The 20,905-nt window shown below is 49.7% G+C and overlaps 1 protein-coding gene across 1 annotated transcript in view; it reads left to right on the top strand.

Moving 5' to 3' along the window:
- Positions 1–1,021: 1,021 nt before the first annotated feature.
- SYMPK (symplekin) overlaps positions 1,022–20,905 on the top strand; it is a 38,853-nt gene continuing 18,969 nt past the window's right edge. The window contains 12 exon segments of the mRNA XM_005863430.2: positions 1,022–1,142; positions 1,332–1,455; positions 1,608–1,673; positions 2,903–2,956; positions 3,049–3,122; positions 6,670–6,796; positions 8,612–8,861; positions 10,589–10,759; positions 11,973–12,212; positions 15,503–15,657; positions 18,461–18,611; positions 20,011–20,219. Coding sequence (XP_005863492.2) covers positions 1,105–1,142; positions 1,332–1,455; positions 1,608–1,673; positions 2,903–2,956; positions 3,049–3,122; positions 6,670–6,796; positions 8,612–8,861; positions 10,589–10,759; positions 11,973–12,212; positions 15,503–15,657; positions 18,461–18,611; positions 20,011–20,219 — 1,659 coding nt within the window. The 5' untranslated portion in view covers positions 1,022–1,104.

Below are 20,905 nucleotides of genomic sequence, written 5' to 3'. Positions count from 1 at the left end.
ATGCTCTATCCACTGAGCCAAACCAGCTAGGGCATCTTTCTTTCTTTTTTTAATCATATATACATAATTCCCTCTCTTTTGTAAAAAGGGAGCACACAGTAAACATTATCTTCCACTTTGCATATTTTCACTGAATGCATGCTGAGGCCCACTGTTTATTAGTGTATAGAGATTGTCCTCGTTCCTTCTTTCCCCCTCCCTCATTCCTTTTTACAGTTGCGTAGTATTTTATTATGTAGATATGTCATAGTTTTTTAGCCAGTCTCCTTATTTGAGAACGCTCGGATTACTAGTAGTCTTTAGGAATATTTTTTTGGTTGGTATCCTTCTTATTTCATAATTGTGCCAGTGTGGCTTTGGGACAGATGCCCAAAAGTCTCCCCTCCCCATCCTCCCCCCTTTTTTTTTTTTCTTTAATTGTTTTTTAACTTATTTATTTTGACTTACTGATTTATTTTTATTTTATCATTAACTTTTAGAGAAAGAGGAAGAAACATAGTTTTTTAGCCAGTCTCCTTATTTGAGAACGCTCGGATTACTAGTAGTCTTTAGGAATATTTTTTTGGTTGGTATCCTTCTTATTTCATAATTGTGCCAGTGTGGCTTTGGGACAGATGCCCAAAAGTCTCCCCTCCCCATCCTACCCCACTTTTTTTTTTTCTTTAATTGTTTTTAAATTTATTTATTTTGACTTATTGATTTATTTTTATTTTATTATTAACTTTTAGAGAAAGAGGAAGAAACATTGATTTCTTGTTCCGCTTATGTATGCATATCTAGGTTGTTTCTTGTATGTGTCCTGACCGAGGATCGAACCCGAAACCTTGGCGTATTGGGACGACGCTCTAACCAACCAGGTGAGGACACGGTATTATTACCACCTGTTGAAAAACAGCTCCATAGCATTCTAGAAAAACGGCTGAAACGTAATTTCTTTAACTCAGCCCTTTGTTGTGTATTGAGTCCTTACTGTGCAGGACTCTGCAGCTAGTCCCTGTTTTAGAAAGCTTGCTCTGGTGTCCAGTCCAGAGCATACAGCTCAGATGGAGAGACCCCGAGGCCAGAGAGGGGCTGCTGTGTGTTCACTGGTTCATCACTCAGCAGATGTCGGCGGTCATTCCGCTGTGTGCAAAGTCCTGGAGGTGAGGCTTGGTACTGCCTCTGACCTGAGAGACCTCAGTCTCCCCCAAATTACAGCCCTCATGTACCCCTACAGTCTGAGACAGACCCTGAGACGGGGAGGGGCTTCGGAAAACCCAACAGGCTGGGGAGGAGGGTGGAGCCTCGGTGGGTGCTGAGGGGAAGGTCCGGCCCATCTTTGTCTTCTCCAGGACACACGGGACAGCAGCCATGGCAGGCAGCAGTGGGGACAGCATCACGCGGCGGAGCGTGGCTTCACAGTTTTTCACGCAAGAGGAGGGGCTAGGCATTGATGTCATGACCACTTCAGAGAGAGTGAGCATGGAGAGAAGGTCTTGGAGGGGGTGGGAGTGGGGGGCACCGCCCCTGTGTGGGCGACCCACCCCCAGCTGGCAGAGCCCAGGGAGCGCTGAGGGGGCTGGGCTGGCAAGATGAGCACCACCACCTGCCTCTCCCCCTCCTTCTAGGTGGTCGATCTCCTGAACCAGGCGGCACTGGTCACCAGTGAGTCCAAGATCACACTGCTCAAGCAGGTGAGGGCAGGGTGTCGCTGGGCAGGCAGGGCGCGGGGAGGGGCATGGGAAGCTGTGAACCAGAAGACGCTGGTGATGGCACTGTGTCCCCATCCCAGCACTTAGGTGATGCCTGCCGTGGTGCTCGGTGCTGTTCAGCCCGCCCTCCTTTCATTCCCACCAAAGCTCTGGGGCAGGGTGATGTCATCCCCGTTTTATAGGGGGAGAAGCAGTCTCAGAGCTTAAATATCAGCCCAAGGTCACTCTGCTGGGAGCTGGATTCCAGCTCCAGATCCTGAGCTCTTCACCCTTCATTTCCTCTCTGCCAGGGTCCTGCCCAGTGGGGAAGACATGCAGGTCACGTGCCAGTGAGGACCCAGAGTGAGCAGAGCTGGGGAGGAGGCGGCCAGGGGCTGTGGGGCTCAGGGAGGGCTTTCTGGAAGCGGGGACCTCTGAGCTGAGACATGGAGGATGAGGACGGAAACCAGCCAAGAGTGGGCGGGGGGCTTGAGAAGAGGTCACACTAGCTTGTGCAGAGGCAAAAGAGGACATGGGAATTAGTGTGGGGTGGGGGTGTGGTTCAAAACAGGATGCAGGTGGAGTTCAGAACCCCAGTCCTGCTACTTGCTCCGCATGCAGCCTCTTGCAGCTGACTCCCCCTGCCAGTGCAGTGGGGTACTGAGGGGCCCCCCTCGTGGGGGGTGCCATGAAGGTAACTCAGCAGCAGCCCCTGGGTCATAGGAGCCAGGCCTGTGCTGGCACCGGGCTGACATGAGCATGCCTGCGGGAGGCGCTGATTCCAAAGAGCCTGGCCGGGACCAGGGCCTCAGGCACGGGTTCTCGGGTCAGAGTGCCTGCTGGCCTGTGTCCGTGCGGGAGGGGAGCAGAGACCGAAGGACAGTGGGGAGCTGATGACGGCCGAGCCTCAGGAAGGCAGGAGCCTGCAGCGCTTCCCTCTCCTCTTCAGCCCCGTCCGTGTATCTCACGTGGTCACTGTCCACCAGGACGTGGCCTGGTAGGACCTTAATGAGGCTCCACAGCAGCCCTAGGAGTCGTGTGTGAGATCCCCACGCACAGAAGAGGCTCAGGAGAAGCCCTGCCAGGCCCCGGTGCGGAGTGGCAGAGCCAGGGTTTGAACTGGGTCTGTCTGTGGCCTGCCCCGTGCTCCTTTCCCCACACACTCCTGTCTGCACCGATAGGACCCTGGATTTATATGGTGTTCCTCCTCCCCATCCCCAATCTCCTTCCAGGTCCAGGAACTGATCATCAACAAAGATCCCACCCTCCTGGACAACTTCCTGGATGTGAGTGACGGATGGGAGAGACGGTGTGGGGGCAGCGGTGAGGGGATGGATCCTGGTACCACCCTGACATGCCTTCTTCCTGATGTTGGCAGGAGATCATCGCTTTCCAAGTAGATAAGTCGATTGAAGTGCGCAAATTTGTCATTGGCTTCATCGAGGAGGCCTGGTATGGGGCCCCGGGAGTCACCCTCTAGTCACCCACCTGGCCCTGCCCTCAGACCCTGCCCTCTGCTTCCTAGACCCAGTCTCCCTCCCAGGCACGGACTCCCCAGCAAATAAGTCAAAACTGGAGTTGTCCATGGTAACCTCTGCTTCTTCCACACTTCACCTCCGTCAGTGAGGACGGTTGGCTGTGCCTTCAAAATGTAAACAGCATTTGACCGTCTCAGCTGCTTCCCTGGCTATCACTCCAGCCGCCATACCTCCTCCTGGGTGACCGCAGTGGCCTTCTTTTTTTTTTTTCTTCCTTTTTTAAATATATTTTATTGATTTTTTACAGAGAGGAAGCGAGAGAGATAGAGAGCTAGAAACATCGATGAGAGAGAAACATCGATCAGCTGCCTCCTGCACATCTCCCACTGGGGATGTGCCCGCAACCCAAGTACACGCCCCCGACCGGAATCGAACCTGGGACCCTTCAGTCCGCAGGCCGACGCTCCATCCACTGAGCCAAACCGGCTTCGGCCGCAGTGGCCTTCTGTCCGGCTTCTCTCTTGTTTACTTGAAGAAATGCACATGACAGACAATTAACTGTTTTTAAGTGAACTCTTCAGTTGCATTTAGCACATTCAGAATCTAGTTCCAAAACACTTTAATTCCCCTGAAAGGAAACACTGTTCCCATTGCCCGCATCCTCCTACCAAAAGGTGGATCCCCCTGGGCCCTCCCTGCTCCCAGGCCTCCTGGGCACTGCCTCACAGATTGAAACCCACACTCCTCACCCTTGGCTCTTCCTGGGCCTCTCCATCTTCACGCACATCGCCTGGCCTCCCTGTGGTTCCTCAGAAAATGCTGTTCTGCTTCATAGCCCCCCTGCTTGCAACTGTGTATCTGCAAGGGACGCTCACCTCCAGGGAGCCCGCTCACACCCTCTCTGTCTCCCTCAGCAAGCCCTTCCTGGCCATGCCAGCACAGCCCACTCCTCTGGCACCCCTTCTGCACTCTTGTTTATTTAAAAAATATTTTTTTTTCTTGATTTCAGAGAGGAAGGGAGAGGGAGAGAGAGATAGAAACATCGATGATGAGAGAGAATCATTGATCAGCTTCCTGGGACCCTTCAGTCCGCAGGCCGACGCTCCATCCACTGAGCCAAACCGGCTTCGGCCGCAGTGGCCTTCTGTCCGGCTTCTCTCTTGTTTACTTGAAGAAATGCACATGACAGACAATTAACTGTTTTTAAGTGAACTCTTCAGTTGCATTTAGCACATTCAGAATCTAGTTCCAAAACACTTTAATTCCCCTGAAAGGAAACACTGTTCCCATTGCCTGCATCCTCCTGCCAAAAGGTGGACCCACCTGGGCCCTCCCTGCTCCCAGGCCTCCTGGGCACCGCCTCACAGATTGAAACCCACACTCCCCACCCTCGCTCTTCCCCGGCCTCTCTGTCTTCACTCACATCTCCTGGCCTCCCTGTGGTTCCTCGGAAAATGCTGTTCTGCTTCATAGCCCCCCTGCTTGCAACTGTGTATCTGCAAGGGACGCTCGCCTCCAGGGAGCCCGCTCACCCCCTCTGCCTCTGTCTCCCTCAGCAAGCCCTTCCTGGCCAGGCCAGCACAGCCCACTCCTCTGGCACCCTTCTGCACTCTTGTTTATTTAAAAAATATATTTTTTTTCTTGATTTCAGAGAGGAAGGGAGAGGGAGAGAGAGATAGAAACATTGATGATGAGAGAGAATCATTGATCAGCTGCCTCCTGCACGCTCCCCACCGAGGATCAAGCCCACAACCAGGGCTTGTGCCCTGACCGTGAATCGCACCGTGACCTCCTGGTTCATAGGTTGATGCTCAACCACTGAGCCATGCTGGCCGGGCTGCACGCTTCTTGTTTTATTTTTTATTGTTTGAAATATATTTTATTGATTTTTTATAGAGAGGAAGGGAGAGAGATAGAGAGCTAGAAACATCAATGAGAGAAACATCGATCAGCCGCCTCCTGCGCACCTCCCACCGGGGATGTGCCCGCAACCAAGGTACATGCCCTTGACCAGAATCGAACCCGGGACCCTTCAGTCCGCAGGCCGACGCTCAACCACTGAGCCATGCCGGCCGGGCTGGACTCTTCTTTATAGTGTTCTTGGCGTTACCTTGTTGCGTCCCCACAAGCATGTCCGCTCCATAGGGCAGGACTTCTCTATTGCAGACCCCTGTGTCCCAGTGGCTAGAACAGTGCTGGCACACAGGAGGGGCTGAACATGTATTTGTTGGGCAAGAATTTAAATCAGAATAGTAACCACGTGGAGTGCTTACTCTGCCACACACGCTTAACTCCTGTCCTCTGTGGTCGCCTGTAGTCTCCACCGTAGCCTTCTGGATGGAGGCTTGGTTTTCCTCCTTTTATGGAAAGGGAAACTGAATGTTAAAGGGACTTGCTCAGGCTGACTCAGTTCTTCATTAAACATTTACCAGATGCTCTGTGACTGCGAGAAAATAAAATAGCCTTTATTTTGTGAAGTTTCTCATTGTCAGGCACTGTACTAAATGCTTTACCGACTTTGTTATTCAACTCAAAAAAATACCGTGCATTTTGGCCCATTTAACCAAAGATAAAACGGACTCAGAGAGAGGAAGTGAGTTTCTTGAGGTCACACAGCCAGCATGTGGCAGGGCTGGGATTCTAAACCGGGTCTGCAACACCATTGCCCAACGTCCACCTGTTACTCGGAGAATTTGTGCTCAGTTTCTGAGTTGCAAAAAACCCCAGCGAAACGATTGGTTCAGCCGCTGTGTGTGACTTGCCTGCGATGTGCCCGGCATTTGCGCAGGCTGCAGGAATATGAGTAAAAACAGATTTTGTTCCTGCTTTCATGGAGCTGACAGTTGAGTTTCATATTTTTTGACTAATTAGCTTCAGGTTGTGTGTGAAATGATACTTATGGTCTGAGTTCTAGGCGTGGCCTTTAATTTCTTTATTATATTGATTGAAGGCCTTTCATTCTTTTCTTCAACAAAAAACGAAACTCTGCTAGTACTCAGACTGAAAAGGGTCCCTCCCCTCATTCAGAGCCCTCAGACTTAGGTAAACAAACTAGTAAACAAAACTAGTGATTACATAAAGCAAAGTGTTCTAAAGTAGTGATGGCTAATATTAGCCAAATGCTTTCTACACTGTTCTAAGCACTTCGCATGTTTTGCTGCAATTTTCACAACAAGCTATGAGAGAGGTACTGTTTTAAATGAGACAAAGTTGGTTGCCCAGACTCATACAGGCGTCTAGCTCTGTTGCCCCTTATTTGAACAGCAGGGGTCTCTTAGGGCAAAGTGGGGGTTGCATGAGCAACGTAGATAGAGGGTTCAGGGGGCAGCTGTGTCCGAAGGCGCCAGCCACTGTTCTCAGCGTCCGGATGTGCTGGCAAACGAGAGGTGCACTCCCTGCCTTCGCCCCCCTCCATTCCAGCGTCCTGACACACTGACCCTGACTTCCTTTTCCTCATGGAGCCCAGGTTCCTTTCACCTGCCCAGAGGTGATTTGATTTGCCCTTTCTCCTCCACCCCCAGCAAGCGAGACATCGAGCTGTTGCTGAAACTGGTTGCGAACCTTAACATGCTCCTGCGGGACGAGAACGTGAATGTGGTGAAGAGGGCCATCCTCACCATGACCCAGCTCTACAAGGTGGCCCTGCAGGTAGGAGCTCCCTCCCGCCTGGGCGTCCTGGCCTCACACGGCGTATTTACAGACTCATCTGTCAGTGCAAAACCAGGGTCAGATCAGATTCTTCCTGAGCAAGAGGTGCTGTTGGTCTTTGGGAACAGACAACAAGGGATCTGATGTTAATGTTGTCTGCTGGTCAGGGACCGCCGTGAACCCATCCATTTATACATTTATGCATTCAGCACACATTCCCCGAGTAGCTCTTCTGTGGCCGAGATGGGCCAGTCCTGTGCATGAGCAACGTAGATAGAGGGTTCAGGGGGCAGCTGTGACCGAAGGTGCCAGCCACTGTTCTCAGCGTCCGGATGTGCTGGCAGACGAGAGGTGCACTCCTTGCCTTCGCCCCCCTCCATTCCAGTGTCCTGACACACTGACCCTGACTTCCTTTTCCTCATGGAGCCCAGGTTCCTTTCACCTGCCCAGAGGTGATTTGATTTGCCCTTTCTCCTCCACCCCCAGCAAGCGAGACATCGAGCTGTTGCTGAAACTGGTTGCGAACCTTAACATGCTCCTGCGGGACGAGAACGTGAATGTGGTGAAGAGGGCCATCCTCACCATGACCCAGCTCTACAAGGTGGCCCTGCAGGTAGGAGCTCCCTCCCGCCTGGGCGTCCTGGCCTCACACGGCGTATTTACAGACTCATCTGTCAGTGCAAAACCAGGGTCAGATCAGATTCTTCCTGAGCAAGAGGTGCTGTTGGTCTTTGGGAACAGACAACAAGGGATCTGATGTTAATGTTGTCTGATGGTCAGGGACCACCGTGAACCCATCCGTTTATACATTTATGCATTCAGCAAACATTCCCCGAGTAGCTCTTCTGTGACCGAGATGGGCCAGTCCCACCATCATGGTGCTCATGGCCCAGTGAGAGACATACCCTAATGAAAGAATCACAGGGCCCTGGACGGTGGGGCTCAGTTGTTTTGAGTGTCGTCCCATGCACCGAAAGGCAGGGCATATACCCAGATTGTGGGTTCTATTCCTGGTTGGGGTTCGTACAGGAGGCAGCTGGTCGATGTTTCTCTCTTACATCGATGTTTCTGTCTCTCTCCTTTCCCTCTCTCTCTAAAATCAATAAAAACATACTTTAAAAAAAAAAGAATCACAAATACTAATTTGGGCTGTAGTTAGTACTATAAGGAAAAGACACACTATGGTGTGTTCATTAACGATCACGTAAAGATGAATTCATTTAGTCTCTGCCTCCACCGCTTATGGTCAGCATGGTCATTCCTTTGTCTTGCTTCCGATTTGAGCCTTCATCACTCTGGGTGGTCACTGTCTGTGAACCTCATGTGGGCAGGACCAGGTCTGTCTTGGTCACCACTGGGTCCTGTCCCCAGTGTCCCTTAGCACAGGGCTGGGGGCAGAGTTGTAACCCAGTAAGTGTTTCCCAAATGAAATTTTTTTTCTTATTTTTTTGTTTGTTTTTGTTCATCTTCACCGGAGGATATTTTTTCCATTACTTTTCAGAGAGAGTGGATGGGAGGGAGAGATGGGGGGAGAGAGAAAATAACATCACTGTGAGAGAGACACATCAACTGGTTGCTTCCTGCACGCACCCTGACAGGGCAGGGAGCAAACCCGTGATCCAGGTAGTTGCCCTTGACCCGGAATTGAACCACGACCCTTCCGTACGCAGACTGACTCTCTGACCACTGAGCCACACTGGCCAGGGCCAAATGACATTTTTATCATCGTTCATGGATATCTGGGTGTGGGAGAGCTGGCGACTGATGTCTTGTCCCCCTTTCTCTGTCTGTGCATCCCTCCCTGGCCGCTCCCAGTGGATGGTGAAGTCACGGGTCATCAGCGAGCTCCAGGAGGCCTGCTGGGACATGATGTCCGCCATGGCCGGGGACATCATTGTGCTGTTGGACTCCGACAACGATGGTGTCCGGACCCACGCCATCAAGTTTGTGGAGGCCTTCATTGTCACCCTGTCGCCCCGCATGGCTGACTCGGAGATACCCCGACGCCACGAGCAGGACATCAGCCTGGACCGCGTGCCGCGCGACCACCCCTACATCCAATACAGTGAGCACCCCCGTCCGCTGCGCCATCTCTCAGTCACTTCCTCTTCCTCCTCCTCCCTCTCTTCTTGGTTTTTAATTTCCGGAGACAGTATAATGCAGTGCTGCAGCGCCTGAACACTAAGTTCAAATCCCAGCTTCACCACTTACATAACCGCTTATTACACTCCTTGTGTGAACTTGGGCAAGTTCCCTCTCTCTGAACTTCATTTTCTCTGTGAAATGGAGGTGATGGTAATACCCTTTACGGTTGGTAGTGAGGCTCCATGAGGATATGAGCACTCAGTAAATGCTAGTTTTTTCCTGTTGCAAATTATGAAAGTAGCACGCTGATACTACTGAAGTGTCGGGTAATAAAGGTGGAGGGGTAAAAGGGAAAGTATCCCGCAGCCTTGCTTCCCAGAGGTAAGTACTGCTAAGAATGCTGTTTCCTTCCAGACGTTTTCCACGCAAAGACAGGTACTTGCCTGTATGTATGCCTAGTTTCTACGTTTGATGACTTTTTTGTTTATAGAAAACAGGACATGCTTTAGATTTCCAGCTGAGAGATATTAGAGTGTAGTGGCTTGTGTTTGAATCTCTGCTCTATTGGGGAAGCGACCTATTCTGTTTCTTCATTGGTACTTGGGGTCATGATATACCTTAGGGTGTGAGAAATTAATATGGCTGGCAGAGTGAGCATGCCTCCGCTGCTGCTCTTCTTCCATGTTGTTTGACAGCCTTTTTAACTCAACAATATTAAATTTTATCTTTCCCTATGAAAATCATGTTCACCCTGGCTGGTGTTGCTCAGTGGATAGAGCAGCCCACACACCAAAGGGTAACGGGTTCAATTCCCAGTCAAGGGCATGAACCTGGGTTGTGGGTTCGATCCCCAGCACCAGTCAGGGCACATGAGGGAGGCAACCAATCGATGTGTTTCTCTCACATCCATGTCTGTCTGTCTGTCTGTCTGTCTCTCTCTCTTTCCCTCCCCCCCCTCCCTCTCCTCACTTCCACTCTCTAAAACTCAATGGAAAAAATATCCTCAGGTGAGGATAACAAAACAAAAGAAAATCATGTTCAGTTGCTACACAATATTCCATAGTACTATTACATCCCACTTATTTACTTATTTATTTATTTATTTATTTATTACATTTTTATTGATTCAGGGAGTAAGGGAGAGGGAGAAAGAGAGATACAAACATCAATGATGAGAGAGAATCATTGATTGGCTGCCTCCTGCACACCCCACACTGGGGATGGAGCCTGCAACCCGGATTTGTGCCCTGACTGGGAATCAAACCATGACCTCTGGTTCACAGGTCAACGCTCAACCACTGAGCCATGCCAGCTGGGTTTATTCAATTTTTTATCCAGTGTTTTTGCAAAGAAAGATAACCACCAGAGTTATAAAGGGTTAACTTTTGGGGACTGGATCGAGGAGACTCTGAGCTCTCTGTGTGTACGTACACATATGTAAGTACTCAACGTTTACATCAACATAGTTCATCCAGTCAGATTCTGGTAGTTGATATTTAAAGTTATTTCATGTTTTGAGCAGTCTCATCACTACATCTTTATACTCATTAAGTCTCAAAAGACTCATCAGTACTAAATGGTCTGTTTTTCAGCCAATCACAGCCATCCACGTACAAGGTCTCTTTTCCTGTTGACCCCATAGGCTGCTCTCTCCAGAGCCCTAGGAGGAAGGCTCCTACTGACTGGTTCCCTTCTCTCCCTCATTAGACGTGCTGTGGGAGGAGGGCAAGGCAGCCTTGGAGCAGCTCCTCAAGTTCATGGTGCACCCCGCCATCTCCTCCATCAACCTGACCACAGCGCTGGGCTCCCTCGCCAGTATCGCCCGCCAGAGGCCCATATTCATGTCTGAGGTGATTCAGGCCTATGAAACCCTGCATGGTAGGTTGGTCCCCCCGCGCCCCTCCCCACTACCCGGCCGTCGGCTCTTTCCTGAGGAAATGTGAGCGCTAGGCGGTGGACTCCTGAGAGCTTCGTCATTAATTTAGGAGGTGGTGGACACCGAGAAGGGCTCTGGGCTACACAGGAACCTTTCTGTTGCGTGTGACAGAAGGCTGGTTCAATGCTGGTTTAATACTGAGGTACATGTGGGTGAAATGACATGATGTCTATGAAATAACCTTAAAATATTCCAGCCTCTCCTCCCTCTCCCCAAAAAGCAGGGAGGAGGATACATGTGTCAAAATAAGCAAAACGTTGATGGGTGCATGGTGGTTCATTGTACGTTTTCTCTGCTTTTGTGCACATGTCAAAACTGGAAAGTTGAGTCGAGATGTGAGTGCGTCAGATCACGGCTCTGACTCCATCTGTCGGTTTATTTTCTCCACGTTGGGGTCCTTCTGTGTCTCTTCCCTGGGGGAGCAAAGATGGCCCCCAGCAGCCCTGGGCTTCCCTTCTGTTCACTTGGCAACCCAGGAAGAGAGTGTCTCCTTCCCAGTCATTCCAGCACCAGTCCATGACCTGATGTTCATTGTTTCTGATTGGCCGAGAAGAGATTACAAGCCTGTATCTGAACCAATCGCAGCGGCTGAGGGGTTGCTGCGCTCGGACTGGCCCTGAGACTTTGCCCACTTGGACTGAGAATGGAGCCAGGGTGGTTCCCTCAAAGGAGGATGGGAGTGTTGTTGGCCGAGGAACGGGGGAAGGACGCTGGGCGGGCAAAGCTACAGGCATCCTCCTTTGCTCTGGAGCAGGGGAGGCTCGCTCAGCAAGGTGACTATTAGGAGGCACTCCAAAGTCATTCTGCTGGCAGGGGCCCACAGGGAGCTGTGGTAGCAGCTCGCTTGGGCCATTCTGGAGGTGAAGGTGATGGTTATAGTCATCCCCAGGGAGGCCTATTGGGATTTCCAGCCCAGAGATGGAGGGAGATGAGATTCTGTGTGATAAAGGGAAGGGTGCGTTTTCTCCTTGGCGTCAGGTTGTAACACTGATGAAAACCTCGGGGCTAAGCATAAGCTTGCAGAGAGGGAAGGCTACACATTCGACTGGAGGGGGAAGGGACTTTCAGGAGATGCCTGCAAGCACTGCTGGGGCTTGGGAGTGAGACTGAGGCCCCGAGCTCCGTCCACAGCAGGAACCTCCTGTTTCTCCTCAGCCAACCTGCCCCCCACGCTGGCCAAGTCTCAGGTGAGCAGCGTTCGCAAGAACCTCAAGTTGCACCTGTTGAGTGTGCTGAAGCACCCAGCCTCCTTAGAGTTCCAGGCCCAGATCACCACCCTGCTGGTGGACCTGGGCACGCCCCAGGCCGAGATCACCCGCAACATGCCCAGCAGCAAGGACGCCCGAAAGCGGCCTCGAGATGACTCGGATTCCTCGCTCAAGAAGATGAAGCTGGGTGAGCTGAGGAGCCGCGTGGGGCCTGGCAGGAGGGGGTGCAGGGGCTGACCATGTTTAAAGAGTTTCAGTTATTTCATTCAACTAATCTCCATTTTTTATTAATATTATCAATTACATTGTATAAATGTGATGACATAATAAATAATACCAAAATAGAGTTATTAAAGTTAGAGTATACTCTAAAGTAATTATGAATTACTTAAATTATACAGACAGGAACAGAATAAAAATAGTCTCCCTCTTGCCCCTCTCCCCAAAAGTAACCACTCCCCAAGCATTACACTCAGCCTCGTATGTGTAGAATTCTCCTTTCTTTTGTTTCGTTTAAGTGGGTTTTCTTTTTTAAGTAATTCTTAATGGTCACATTACTTACCAATAGTATCAATCACGGCAACCTTCCTGACCCGAAAATTTTCTAAAAATCACTTTTGTTTGTTTCTAGAACATGTATGAAAGAAGTGTGTGTGTGTGTGTATGTGTGTGTGTGTGGTTGTTTTTTTTGTTGTTGTTGTTATTCATTTAAAAAAATAAGGAATTAATTTTGATATAAGGAATGAGGTAGGGATCTATTCCTCCCCCGCCCCCCCATTATTAAGCATACAAACAGAGTGTTCTATATCTTAATTTACTGAGTAATCATCTTGGAGCTCTTTCTGTATCTGCACATAGAAATCTACTGCATCCTTTTAATGGTGGAGTAATCATCTGGAGTGCATGTGGGTCATTTAAACTAGTCCCCCTGTTGATGGACATTTCATTTTTTTTAAAGTATAAAGATTTCTATAGTATAACAGTCTTGCAAACGTTTCCAGTCACAGGACAAATTCCTAGTAATGGGACTGGTGGGGCAAAGGCTTTGTGCATTTAAAGTTATATTTTGTGCACCAATTTTGTTTTTCTATTTCTTATAACTGTTTATCTTGAAATAATTTTGAACTTGCAGACAAGTTATACGAATAGTACCAGAACCTCCCGTGTACCCTTCAGGAGGCCGATCCCCCATGGCATGTCACTGTCGTGTTTCTTTAGTCTCAGCCTTGCTCTGTTTCACCTTGACACGGTGAAGAGTCCAGGACGGCTGTTGGTGGGATGCCCTGCCTTTGGGTCTGTCTGCTCTTGCCTCCTGAGTGCATTATTCAGGTCTGTGCCTTTAACAGGAACGATGAAGAAGCGGTGCCCTGACTGCGTGGCATCAGGCGGCACAAGGTGTCTGTCTGTCCCGTTTTGGTGATGGAACTTTGGTCGCTTGGTTTCTCTGGTGTGAAAGTACCCCTTTCCCTTGTACGTACGAGCTGAGGGAGACACTGTGTAAAATACCTGTTTCTCTTCAGACTTGGACCCAGGGGTCGTAGACATCCATTGATGATTGCCGTCTGCATCTGTTATTGTTATAATGGCTACGAAAAATTTCCCTTCTACACTTATTAGTTGGAATTTTGCTATAAGGAAGAGTTTTCTTCTCCCCACTTTATTATCAGTATGGATCTGTGGGTTCTTATTTATTCTCTGGGTTATGATCCATTACTGTTGTCATTAATTTTGCTGCCCAAATTGCCTTTATTGAGCCTTTGAGCTGGCTGCTGTGTCCCTTTAATGTGCTCTATAAGTTTTGTTTTTAATTGATTTTAGAGAGAGAAAGCAAGAGGGAGAGAGAGAAACATCGATAGGTTGCCTCCTGCATGCACCTGGATCGGGGATCGAACCTGCATCCTGCGTATGTGCTCTGACCCGGAATTGAACCCACCGCCTTTTGGTCTACAGGATGACTCCAACCAACTGAGCCACTCTGACCAGGGCCTATACGGTTTTTTTTAGTTTTCTTTATTTTTGACGTAAGATATTCTGGGCTCATCTTGTACTTTCCTTACCCTAGTCTTGGAATCAACATTTCTCTAAGGAGCCCTGGTTTCTTTTAGATATGGAATAGTTTCAGAGATCATATCTGGGGGAGGGGAGGATCAAATCTGTGCCCATTGCTGCTGGGTGCATTTAAATGCTTGATGCCCATTGCCAAACTGTTGTCCAAAAAAGCTGCACTGGGGTTTACACCCGCAACTCTTACCAGCCCTGGACATTCTGTACGACCTCTGGGTATAAACCGTATCCTGGGTTTATTTGCTTTCTTACTTCAGTTGGAGTCAGGCTACACATTGTTTTACATTTATTATCCGTTTGCATTTCTATGAAGTGCCCACTATTGAGCTGTTCAACCTTTTGTAATTAAGTTACATGTGCCTTCGGTTAATGCAGCATTACAAATTACTTAAATCATCACCCTGTCGAACATTCCAGTTTTTCCATTTTTATAAAGACAACTTCAAGGAACATGACTGTTCATGAACGCTTCTTTCTAAGGTTCACATGATCGGTGTTTCTCCGTGAGCTAGAGCCACTGTGCTTGTGTTCAACCAGCCTGTTGCTACTGATGGAGACTGTTTCACCTCTCTGTGCTGTCCGTGCCGAGAATTCTCTGTACATCTCACCTTGAAAATAGATAGACGTTTCCAGAGTAGATATCTAGAAAAGCGGAATTGGCTCTGTTGAAGAGATGTGCACATTTAAAATCTTGACCTGCTAACAAATTGCCCTTCCGAAAAGCTGTACCAGTTTACATTTCCACAGTCCACACCCCTACTAACAACTGTCATACCAACCTTTTCTTTTTTAAATATATATTTTTTTATTTCAGAGATAGAGGGAGAGAGAGAGAGAAACATCAATGATGACAGAGAATCTTTGATTGGCTGCCTCCTCCTACATGCCCCCTACTGGGGGATCGAACCCACAACCTGGCATGTGCCCTGACGGAATCAAACCTGCAATCCCTTGGTGCATGGGACAGTGCTCAAGCAACTGAGCAGCCCAGGCTGAGCAGCCTTTTCATTTTTGTGTCCATCACAGAGGCAGAAATGCTCTTACTGGGTGGTTTTTACATTTCCCTGAACCTGGTGAAGTTGAGCACTATTTCAAAGATAGAGGTTTTTAAACAGTAAAGCTCTGGAAATGATTAATTCACCAGTTTTTATCCTCTTGGAGCTTAGTGTGATCAGCTGGGCTGGGCTGACTTATTCCCGTTTCCCGGATGAGAACTGAGGCCTAGAGAGAGGCAGTGAGTTCCCAGGGTCACATGGCCCTTCGATGGCAGAGCCAGGCCTGCAACCCAGTCTTCGCCCACCGCTCTGCTCCTGTCCGCTGAGCTGCCCGGAGGCAGGGGCCCTGGGCTCCCGGGGAGGAGGGAGGACCCGCTGCCTCTCTAGAGCCAGCATCTTGTCTCCTTCTCTCTCCCAGAGCCCAACCTGGGGGAGGACGACGAGGACAAAGATTTGGAACCAGGCCCATCGGGGACCTCGAAGGTCTCAGCCCAGATCTCGGGCCAGTCAGACACAGACATCACAGCCGAATTCCTGCAGCCTCTGCTGACACCCGACAATGTGGCCAACCTGGTGAGGAAGGGGGGGGCGCCGTTCCCCACGGGGCGGGGAGGAAGGGTCTGTAGTCCTTTTCCTGCCTCCGCTCCACACTGTCACCTCTGCAGGTGGCATCAGTCCTGAAACACCCTCTGTTCTCAGTGGGGAGGGTGTGGGCCAGGGGGCCCTCGGACCTCTTCTCTGACCTTTATCCCTTCAGGGGTCACTGGTACCTGGTGAGGAAGGGGGGGGCGCCGTTCCCCACGGGGCGGGGAGGAAGGGTCTGTAGTCCTTTTCCTGCCTCCGCTCCACACTGTCACCTCTGCAGGTGGCATCAGTCCTGAAACACCCTCTGTTCTCAGTGGGGAGGGTGTGGGCCAGGGGGCCCTCGGACCTCTTCTCTGACCTTTATCCCTTCAGGGGTCACTGGTCACCACCCCCTACAGTCTCTCTCTCTTTTTTTTTTTTAAATTAAATCTTTATTGTTCAGATTATTACATTGGTTCCTCTTTTTTCCCACCATAACTCCCCTCCACCCAATTCCCACCCACCCTCCGCCCTCACTCCCTACCCACTGTCCTCATCCATAGGTGCACGATTATTGTCCAATCTCTTCCCGCACCCCCCACACCCCTTTCCCCCCCAAGAATAGTCAGTCCATTCCCTTTCTATGTCCCTGATTCTATTACAATCACCAGTTCATACTGTTCATCAGATTATTTATTCACTTGATTTTTAGATTCACTTGTTGATAGATGTGTATTTGTTCATAATTTGTATCTTTACCTTTTTCTTCTTCCTCTTCTTAAAGGATATCTTTCAGCATTTCATATAATACTGGTTTGGTGGTGATGAACTCCTTTAGCTTTTTCTTATCTGTGAAGATATTTCTTTATTGATTTCAGAGAGGAAGAAAGAAGGAGAGAGAGAGAGAAATATCAATGATGAGAGAGAATCATTGATCGGCTGCCTCCAGTACACCCCCTACTGAGGATTGAGCCCACAACCCGGGCATGTGCCCTTGGCTGGAATCGAACCTGGGACCTTTCAGTCCACAGGCTGACGCTCTATCCACTGAGCCAAACTGGCTAGGGCCCTACAGCCTCTCTTTAGGTGGTCTGAGTTCCCATCCAACCCACTCACTCTCACTCTCACCCAGGGGCAGGGGTGTATTAACGAGAGAGTTAACCCCATGACTTGTGTGCTAAGTGGTGTGAGATTAGCAACGGGGAGCAGGATGGCCAGCATTGTCCTCAGGTTCCCCAAGTGACCCTGCTCCACAGAAAGAACAGCGGGATTGAGCTGATGGGGGCGGGGGAGTGCGTCTCACGTCTGTCGTCGGGCTGTCGCAGCACCCTGACCTCTCTGTTGGGTGCTCGTGGAAGAGCGCGTCTTCCCACGCTGGTCAGCAGTCACCCTCAGCCTCCCCTTCTCTCTGCCTGGGGACCCCACCGGGTTAGTTGTTGGGAAAGGGGTGGAACTTCTGTCATGATAGTGGCGAGAAGGAGTTTGCTCTCCAGCTCAGCTCTCTGGTGAGCTGCAGGCCTCGGTATGCAGCTATCTCCTGCATCTTTCTCGGATGTTCCCCAGGCATCTCAGACTCAACATGTCAAGATAAACGTATGACATTTCTCTCTACAGGCTATGGCCCCTCTGTCCTGGCACACCAGCCTCCTAGTTGCTAAGCCAGAAACCTGGGAGTTAAGCTCTTTGCCTTCCCCCGATCCTGCCCCTCTTCTCTATCCCCAGACCCCAGCCTGGTCCAGGCCCCACCCTTTCACCCGGAGCACCACCCGCCTACTTCCTGGCTGTCGCGTTTTTCTAACATACAAGTCATGACACTTCCCTGTTCAGATCCTCTGTTTCCTTGTAGATAAAACTTAAATTCAACTTGCCTCGGTCCCTGTCTAATGTGGCTTCCTTGTCAATCCTTATTCTACTGGGAAATTGTCCTTTTCAAATAATTGGCAGGAAGTTGTTTATAGGATTCTTATGCTTTTACAATACCTGCTGTGGAAACATGCCACTCTGTGTCCGTACTCTTTTTTTCTTTCTTTCTTTCTTTTTTTTTTTTTAGTTCAATCTTGCCATAGATTTGCTTGTTTTCAGTGATTTCCAAGAACTGGCTCTTAATTGTTATTGATATTCTTTTTGTAACCTTTTCTGTTTTATCCTGCTATCTTTTTCTTTCTTCCTTTCTTTTTTTCCCCCCTTTCTTTCTTTCTTTCCTGCTACTTTCTTTGAATGTTTTTTCCCACAGTTTTAAGTGAAATGCGTGGTTATTAGTTTTCTGTCTTCTTTTCCAATATAAGCATTTAAGTATGTGCTTAAACTTCCAAGTTTAAACTTAGTTTGAAATTATCTTTTGTTTTAATTTCCTGACAGACATGGATATGCTTTGTTAGGACACTGATTTTTCTTTTTTAAGCGAATTTCCGGTCCATGTTCTATTTCTTACTGAACCTCCCTCCCCTCTTCGGGCCGCACCGGCTCTGTGCCCCTTTGCCTCCACCCCTGCTGCTCTTGTACCTGGAGTACATACCCCTCCCACAGCAAGACCTGGCCCTTTGCCAGCCGGATTCTCATCCTCCTCTCAGTTCTCAGCCTGGGTGCCAGTTCCGCGGGGACCCAGAGCTGTCCCTGGCCCTTCTCCTTCCCCCGTCACACACCACACTGCGTCATTACTCGTGGCCCCTCTGACTGCCCCAGGGGTCTGAGCTCCATGAGAGTAGGCCCAGGTCTGTCATGGTCACTGCCGTTTCCCCGGGGGCCTGGGCGTGGAGCCTCCGCTTATCCAGTCAATGAGTAAGGAAAGGCTGCTCTTCCTGGCTGCCCACAGGTCCTCATCAGCATGGTGTACCTGCCTGAGGTCATGCCTGCCTCCTTCCAAGCCATCTACACCCCAGTGGAGTCGGCAGGCACCGAAGCCCAGATCAAGCACCTGGCTCGGCTCATGGCCACACAGATGACGGCCGCGGGACTGGGGCCAGGTGAGTGTCGCACGGAGCCGACTCAGACCAGGGACTGGCCCTGTGCCTCCTGGCTCCTCCTACCGGAAGGGCCCTTCCTCGTGGTGGGACAGATGAAAATCACATGAGCTTTTAGGTGTTAATAGTTACAGATCCACAGGAGGCAGCCGGTCAGTGATTCTCAACATTGAAGTTTCTATCTCTCTCCCTTCCTCTTTGAAATCAATAAAAATATATTTTAAATAATAATGAATAGTTACAGATCCTGTAGATCTATTAGTGCTCAGTATTTTAGACCCTGAACTTTGAAATCCGACAGGTTTGATGTCTACGTTGAATCAGACTGTCTCAGTCACTCAGTGGCTGTGTGGCTTGGGCTAAGTTTCTTAACCTCTCTGAGCCTCGGGTGTTTTTTTGTTTTGTTTTTTTAATATATTTTATTGATTTCACAGAGTGGACAGGAGAGGGAGAGATAGAAACATCAACGAAGAGAGAGTCTTTGATCGACTGCCTCCTTGCACGCCCCCTACTGGGGATTGAGCCCGCAACCCAGGCATGTGCCCTTGACTGGAATTGAACCTGGGACCCTTCAGTCCACAGGCCGATGTTCTATCCACTGAACCAAACCGGCTAGGGTGAAACACAGAACTCTTACTAGTAAGTGTACACATAACTGTTAAGTGTGAATTTTTACCAAGATAGCACACCAGTGTAAGTACCACCCAGATGAGGATGCAGTGGGAAGAGAGAGACATTTCTACCCTAAGAAGTTCCTTCTGGTCAACACTCCCACACCCTCCCTCCATAGGTGCTCACTGTCTCGACTTCTGTCTCTGAGATTAGTTTTCTCTAGTCTTGAACTTCATATAAATGGGTCGTGGAAAGTCTGACCTCGTTTGCTCAGCAGAAGCTCTTGAGGTTCATCCGTGTTGTCGTGTGAACCGTAGTTGACAGGTTCTCGCTCAGTATGACTCCCTCCGGTGCACAGGCACTGTTGGTTTACCCGCCGTCCCACTGGCGCACCTGTGGGCTGTTTCCGACGTTGGGCCGTTGTGAGTAAAGCTGCTGTGAACATTGTGTGTACATGTTTTGATGTACACGTTCCCTCGTGTATCTTGAGTATATAATGGCGTTGTTGGGTCATGTGTCAGGGTATGTTGGTTGCCATTAAATGTCCATCCGCTTCCCGAAGTGGCCGTCCATTAGATAGCCCCTCCAGCAGTGAGTGGCATTTCTAGTCGGAGCCTCCGTTGTTGTATTGCAAAGTGATACAAAGCCTGCTTGTTCCAGACATGAATTTTGCAGGTTTAAATGAGTGTTGTGTGTCTGAGGCTTAGAATAGAGCCTGGTACACAGAAGGTGCTTGCATGGGAGCAAGTGGGTCTGACCAGCCTGGAGCCTGTTTGCGCCTCCCTCTCAGGTGTGGAGCAGACCAAGCAGTGCAAGGAGGAGCCCAAGGAGGAGAAGGTGGTGAAGCCTGAGAGTGTCCTGATCAAGCGACGCCTGTCAGCCCAGGGCCAGGCCATCTCGGTGGTGGGCTCCCTGGGCTCCATGGCCACCCTGGAGGAGGAGGCGCCCCAGGCCAAGAGAAGGCCAGAGCCCATCATCCCTGTCACGCAGCCCCGGTGAGTCCCCCCGCAGGTGCTGGTATGAGACCTGGGGGCCTGCGTGTGTGCGTGTGTGTGTGTGTGTGTGTGTGTGTGTGTGTGACAAAGATAAACAGAGACAGGGTCTTTCTTTTTTTCTTTTTATTGACTTCAGAGAGGGAGAGAGAGGGAGAGAGAATCAGAAACATCAGTGATGAGAATCATTGACCGGCTGCCTCCTGCACGCCCCCTACTGGGGATCGAGCCCACAACCTGGCATGTGCCCTTGACCAGAATGGAACCTGGGACCCTTCAGTCCACAAGCTGATGCTCTATCCACTGAGCCAAACCAGTAGGGCTAATTTTTTTTTTTTTTAGAGCGTGGAAGGGAGGATTGGTTGCCTCCTATACCCACCCAACCAGAACTGAAGTTCGAGCCTGCAACCCACTATGTGCCCTTGACCGGAAATCGAACCCACCACCCTTTGGTGCCTGGGTTGACGCTCTAACCACTTGGCACACTGACCAGGGCCTTAGTAGTTTGTGGGATTTTTCTGCATAAAAACATCCTCTTATATATAAAATTGGGATATTATCGATCTCTAAGGATCAAGAGAGAATTAAATGGAGTTCACAGTCATGGTTAGATAATTAACTTCGGGTTGAGAGTGATCATGGTTCCTAATGTGTCGTAAGTGCTGCTGGTTGTGACCATCACTGTCCTCATTA

This window comes from Myotis brandtii, unplaced genomic scaffold (assembly GCF_000412655.1).
Source record: "Myotis brandtii unplaced genomic scaffold, ASM41265v1 scaffold178, whole genome shotgun sequence".
Taxonomy (NCBI): Eukaryota; Metazoa; Chordata; class Mammalia; order Chiroptera; family Vespertilionidae; genus Myotis; species Myotis brandtii.
This window is presented reverse-complemented; position numbering and strand designations above follow the sequence as displayed.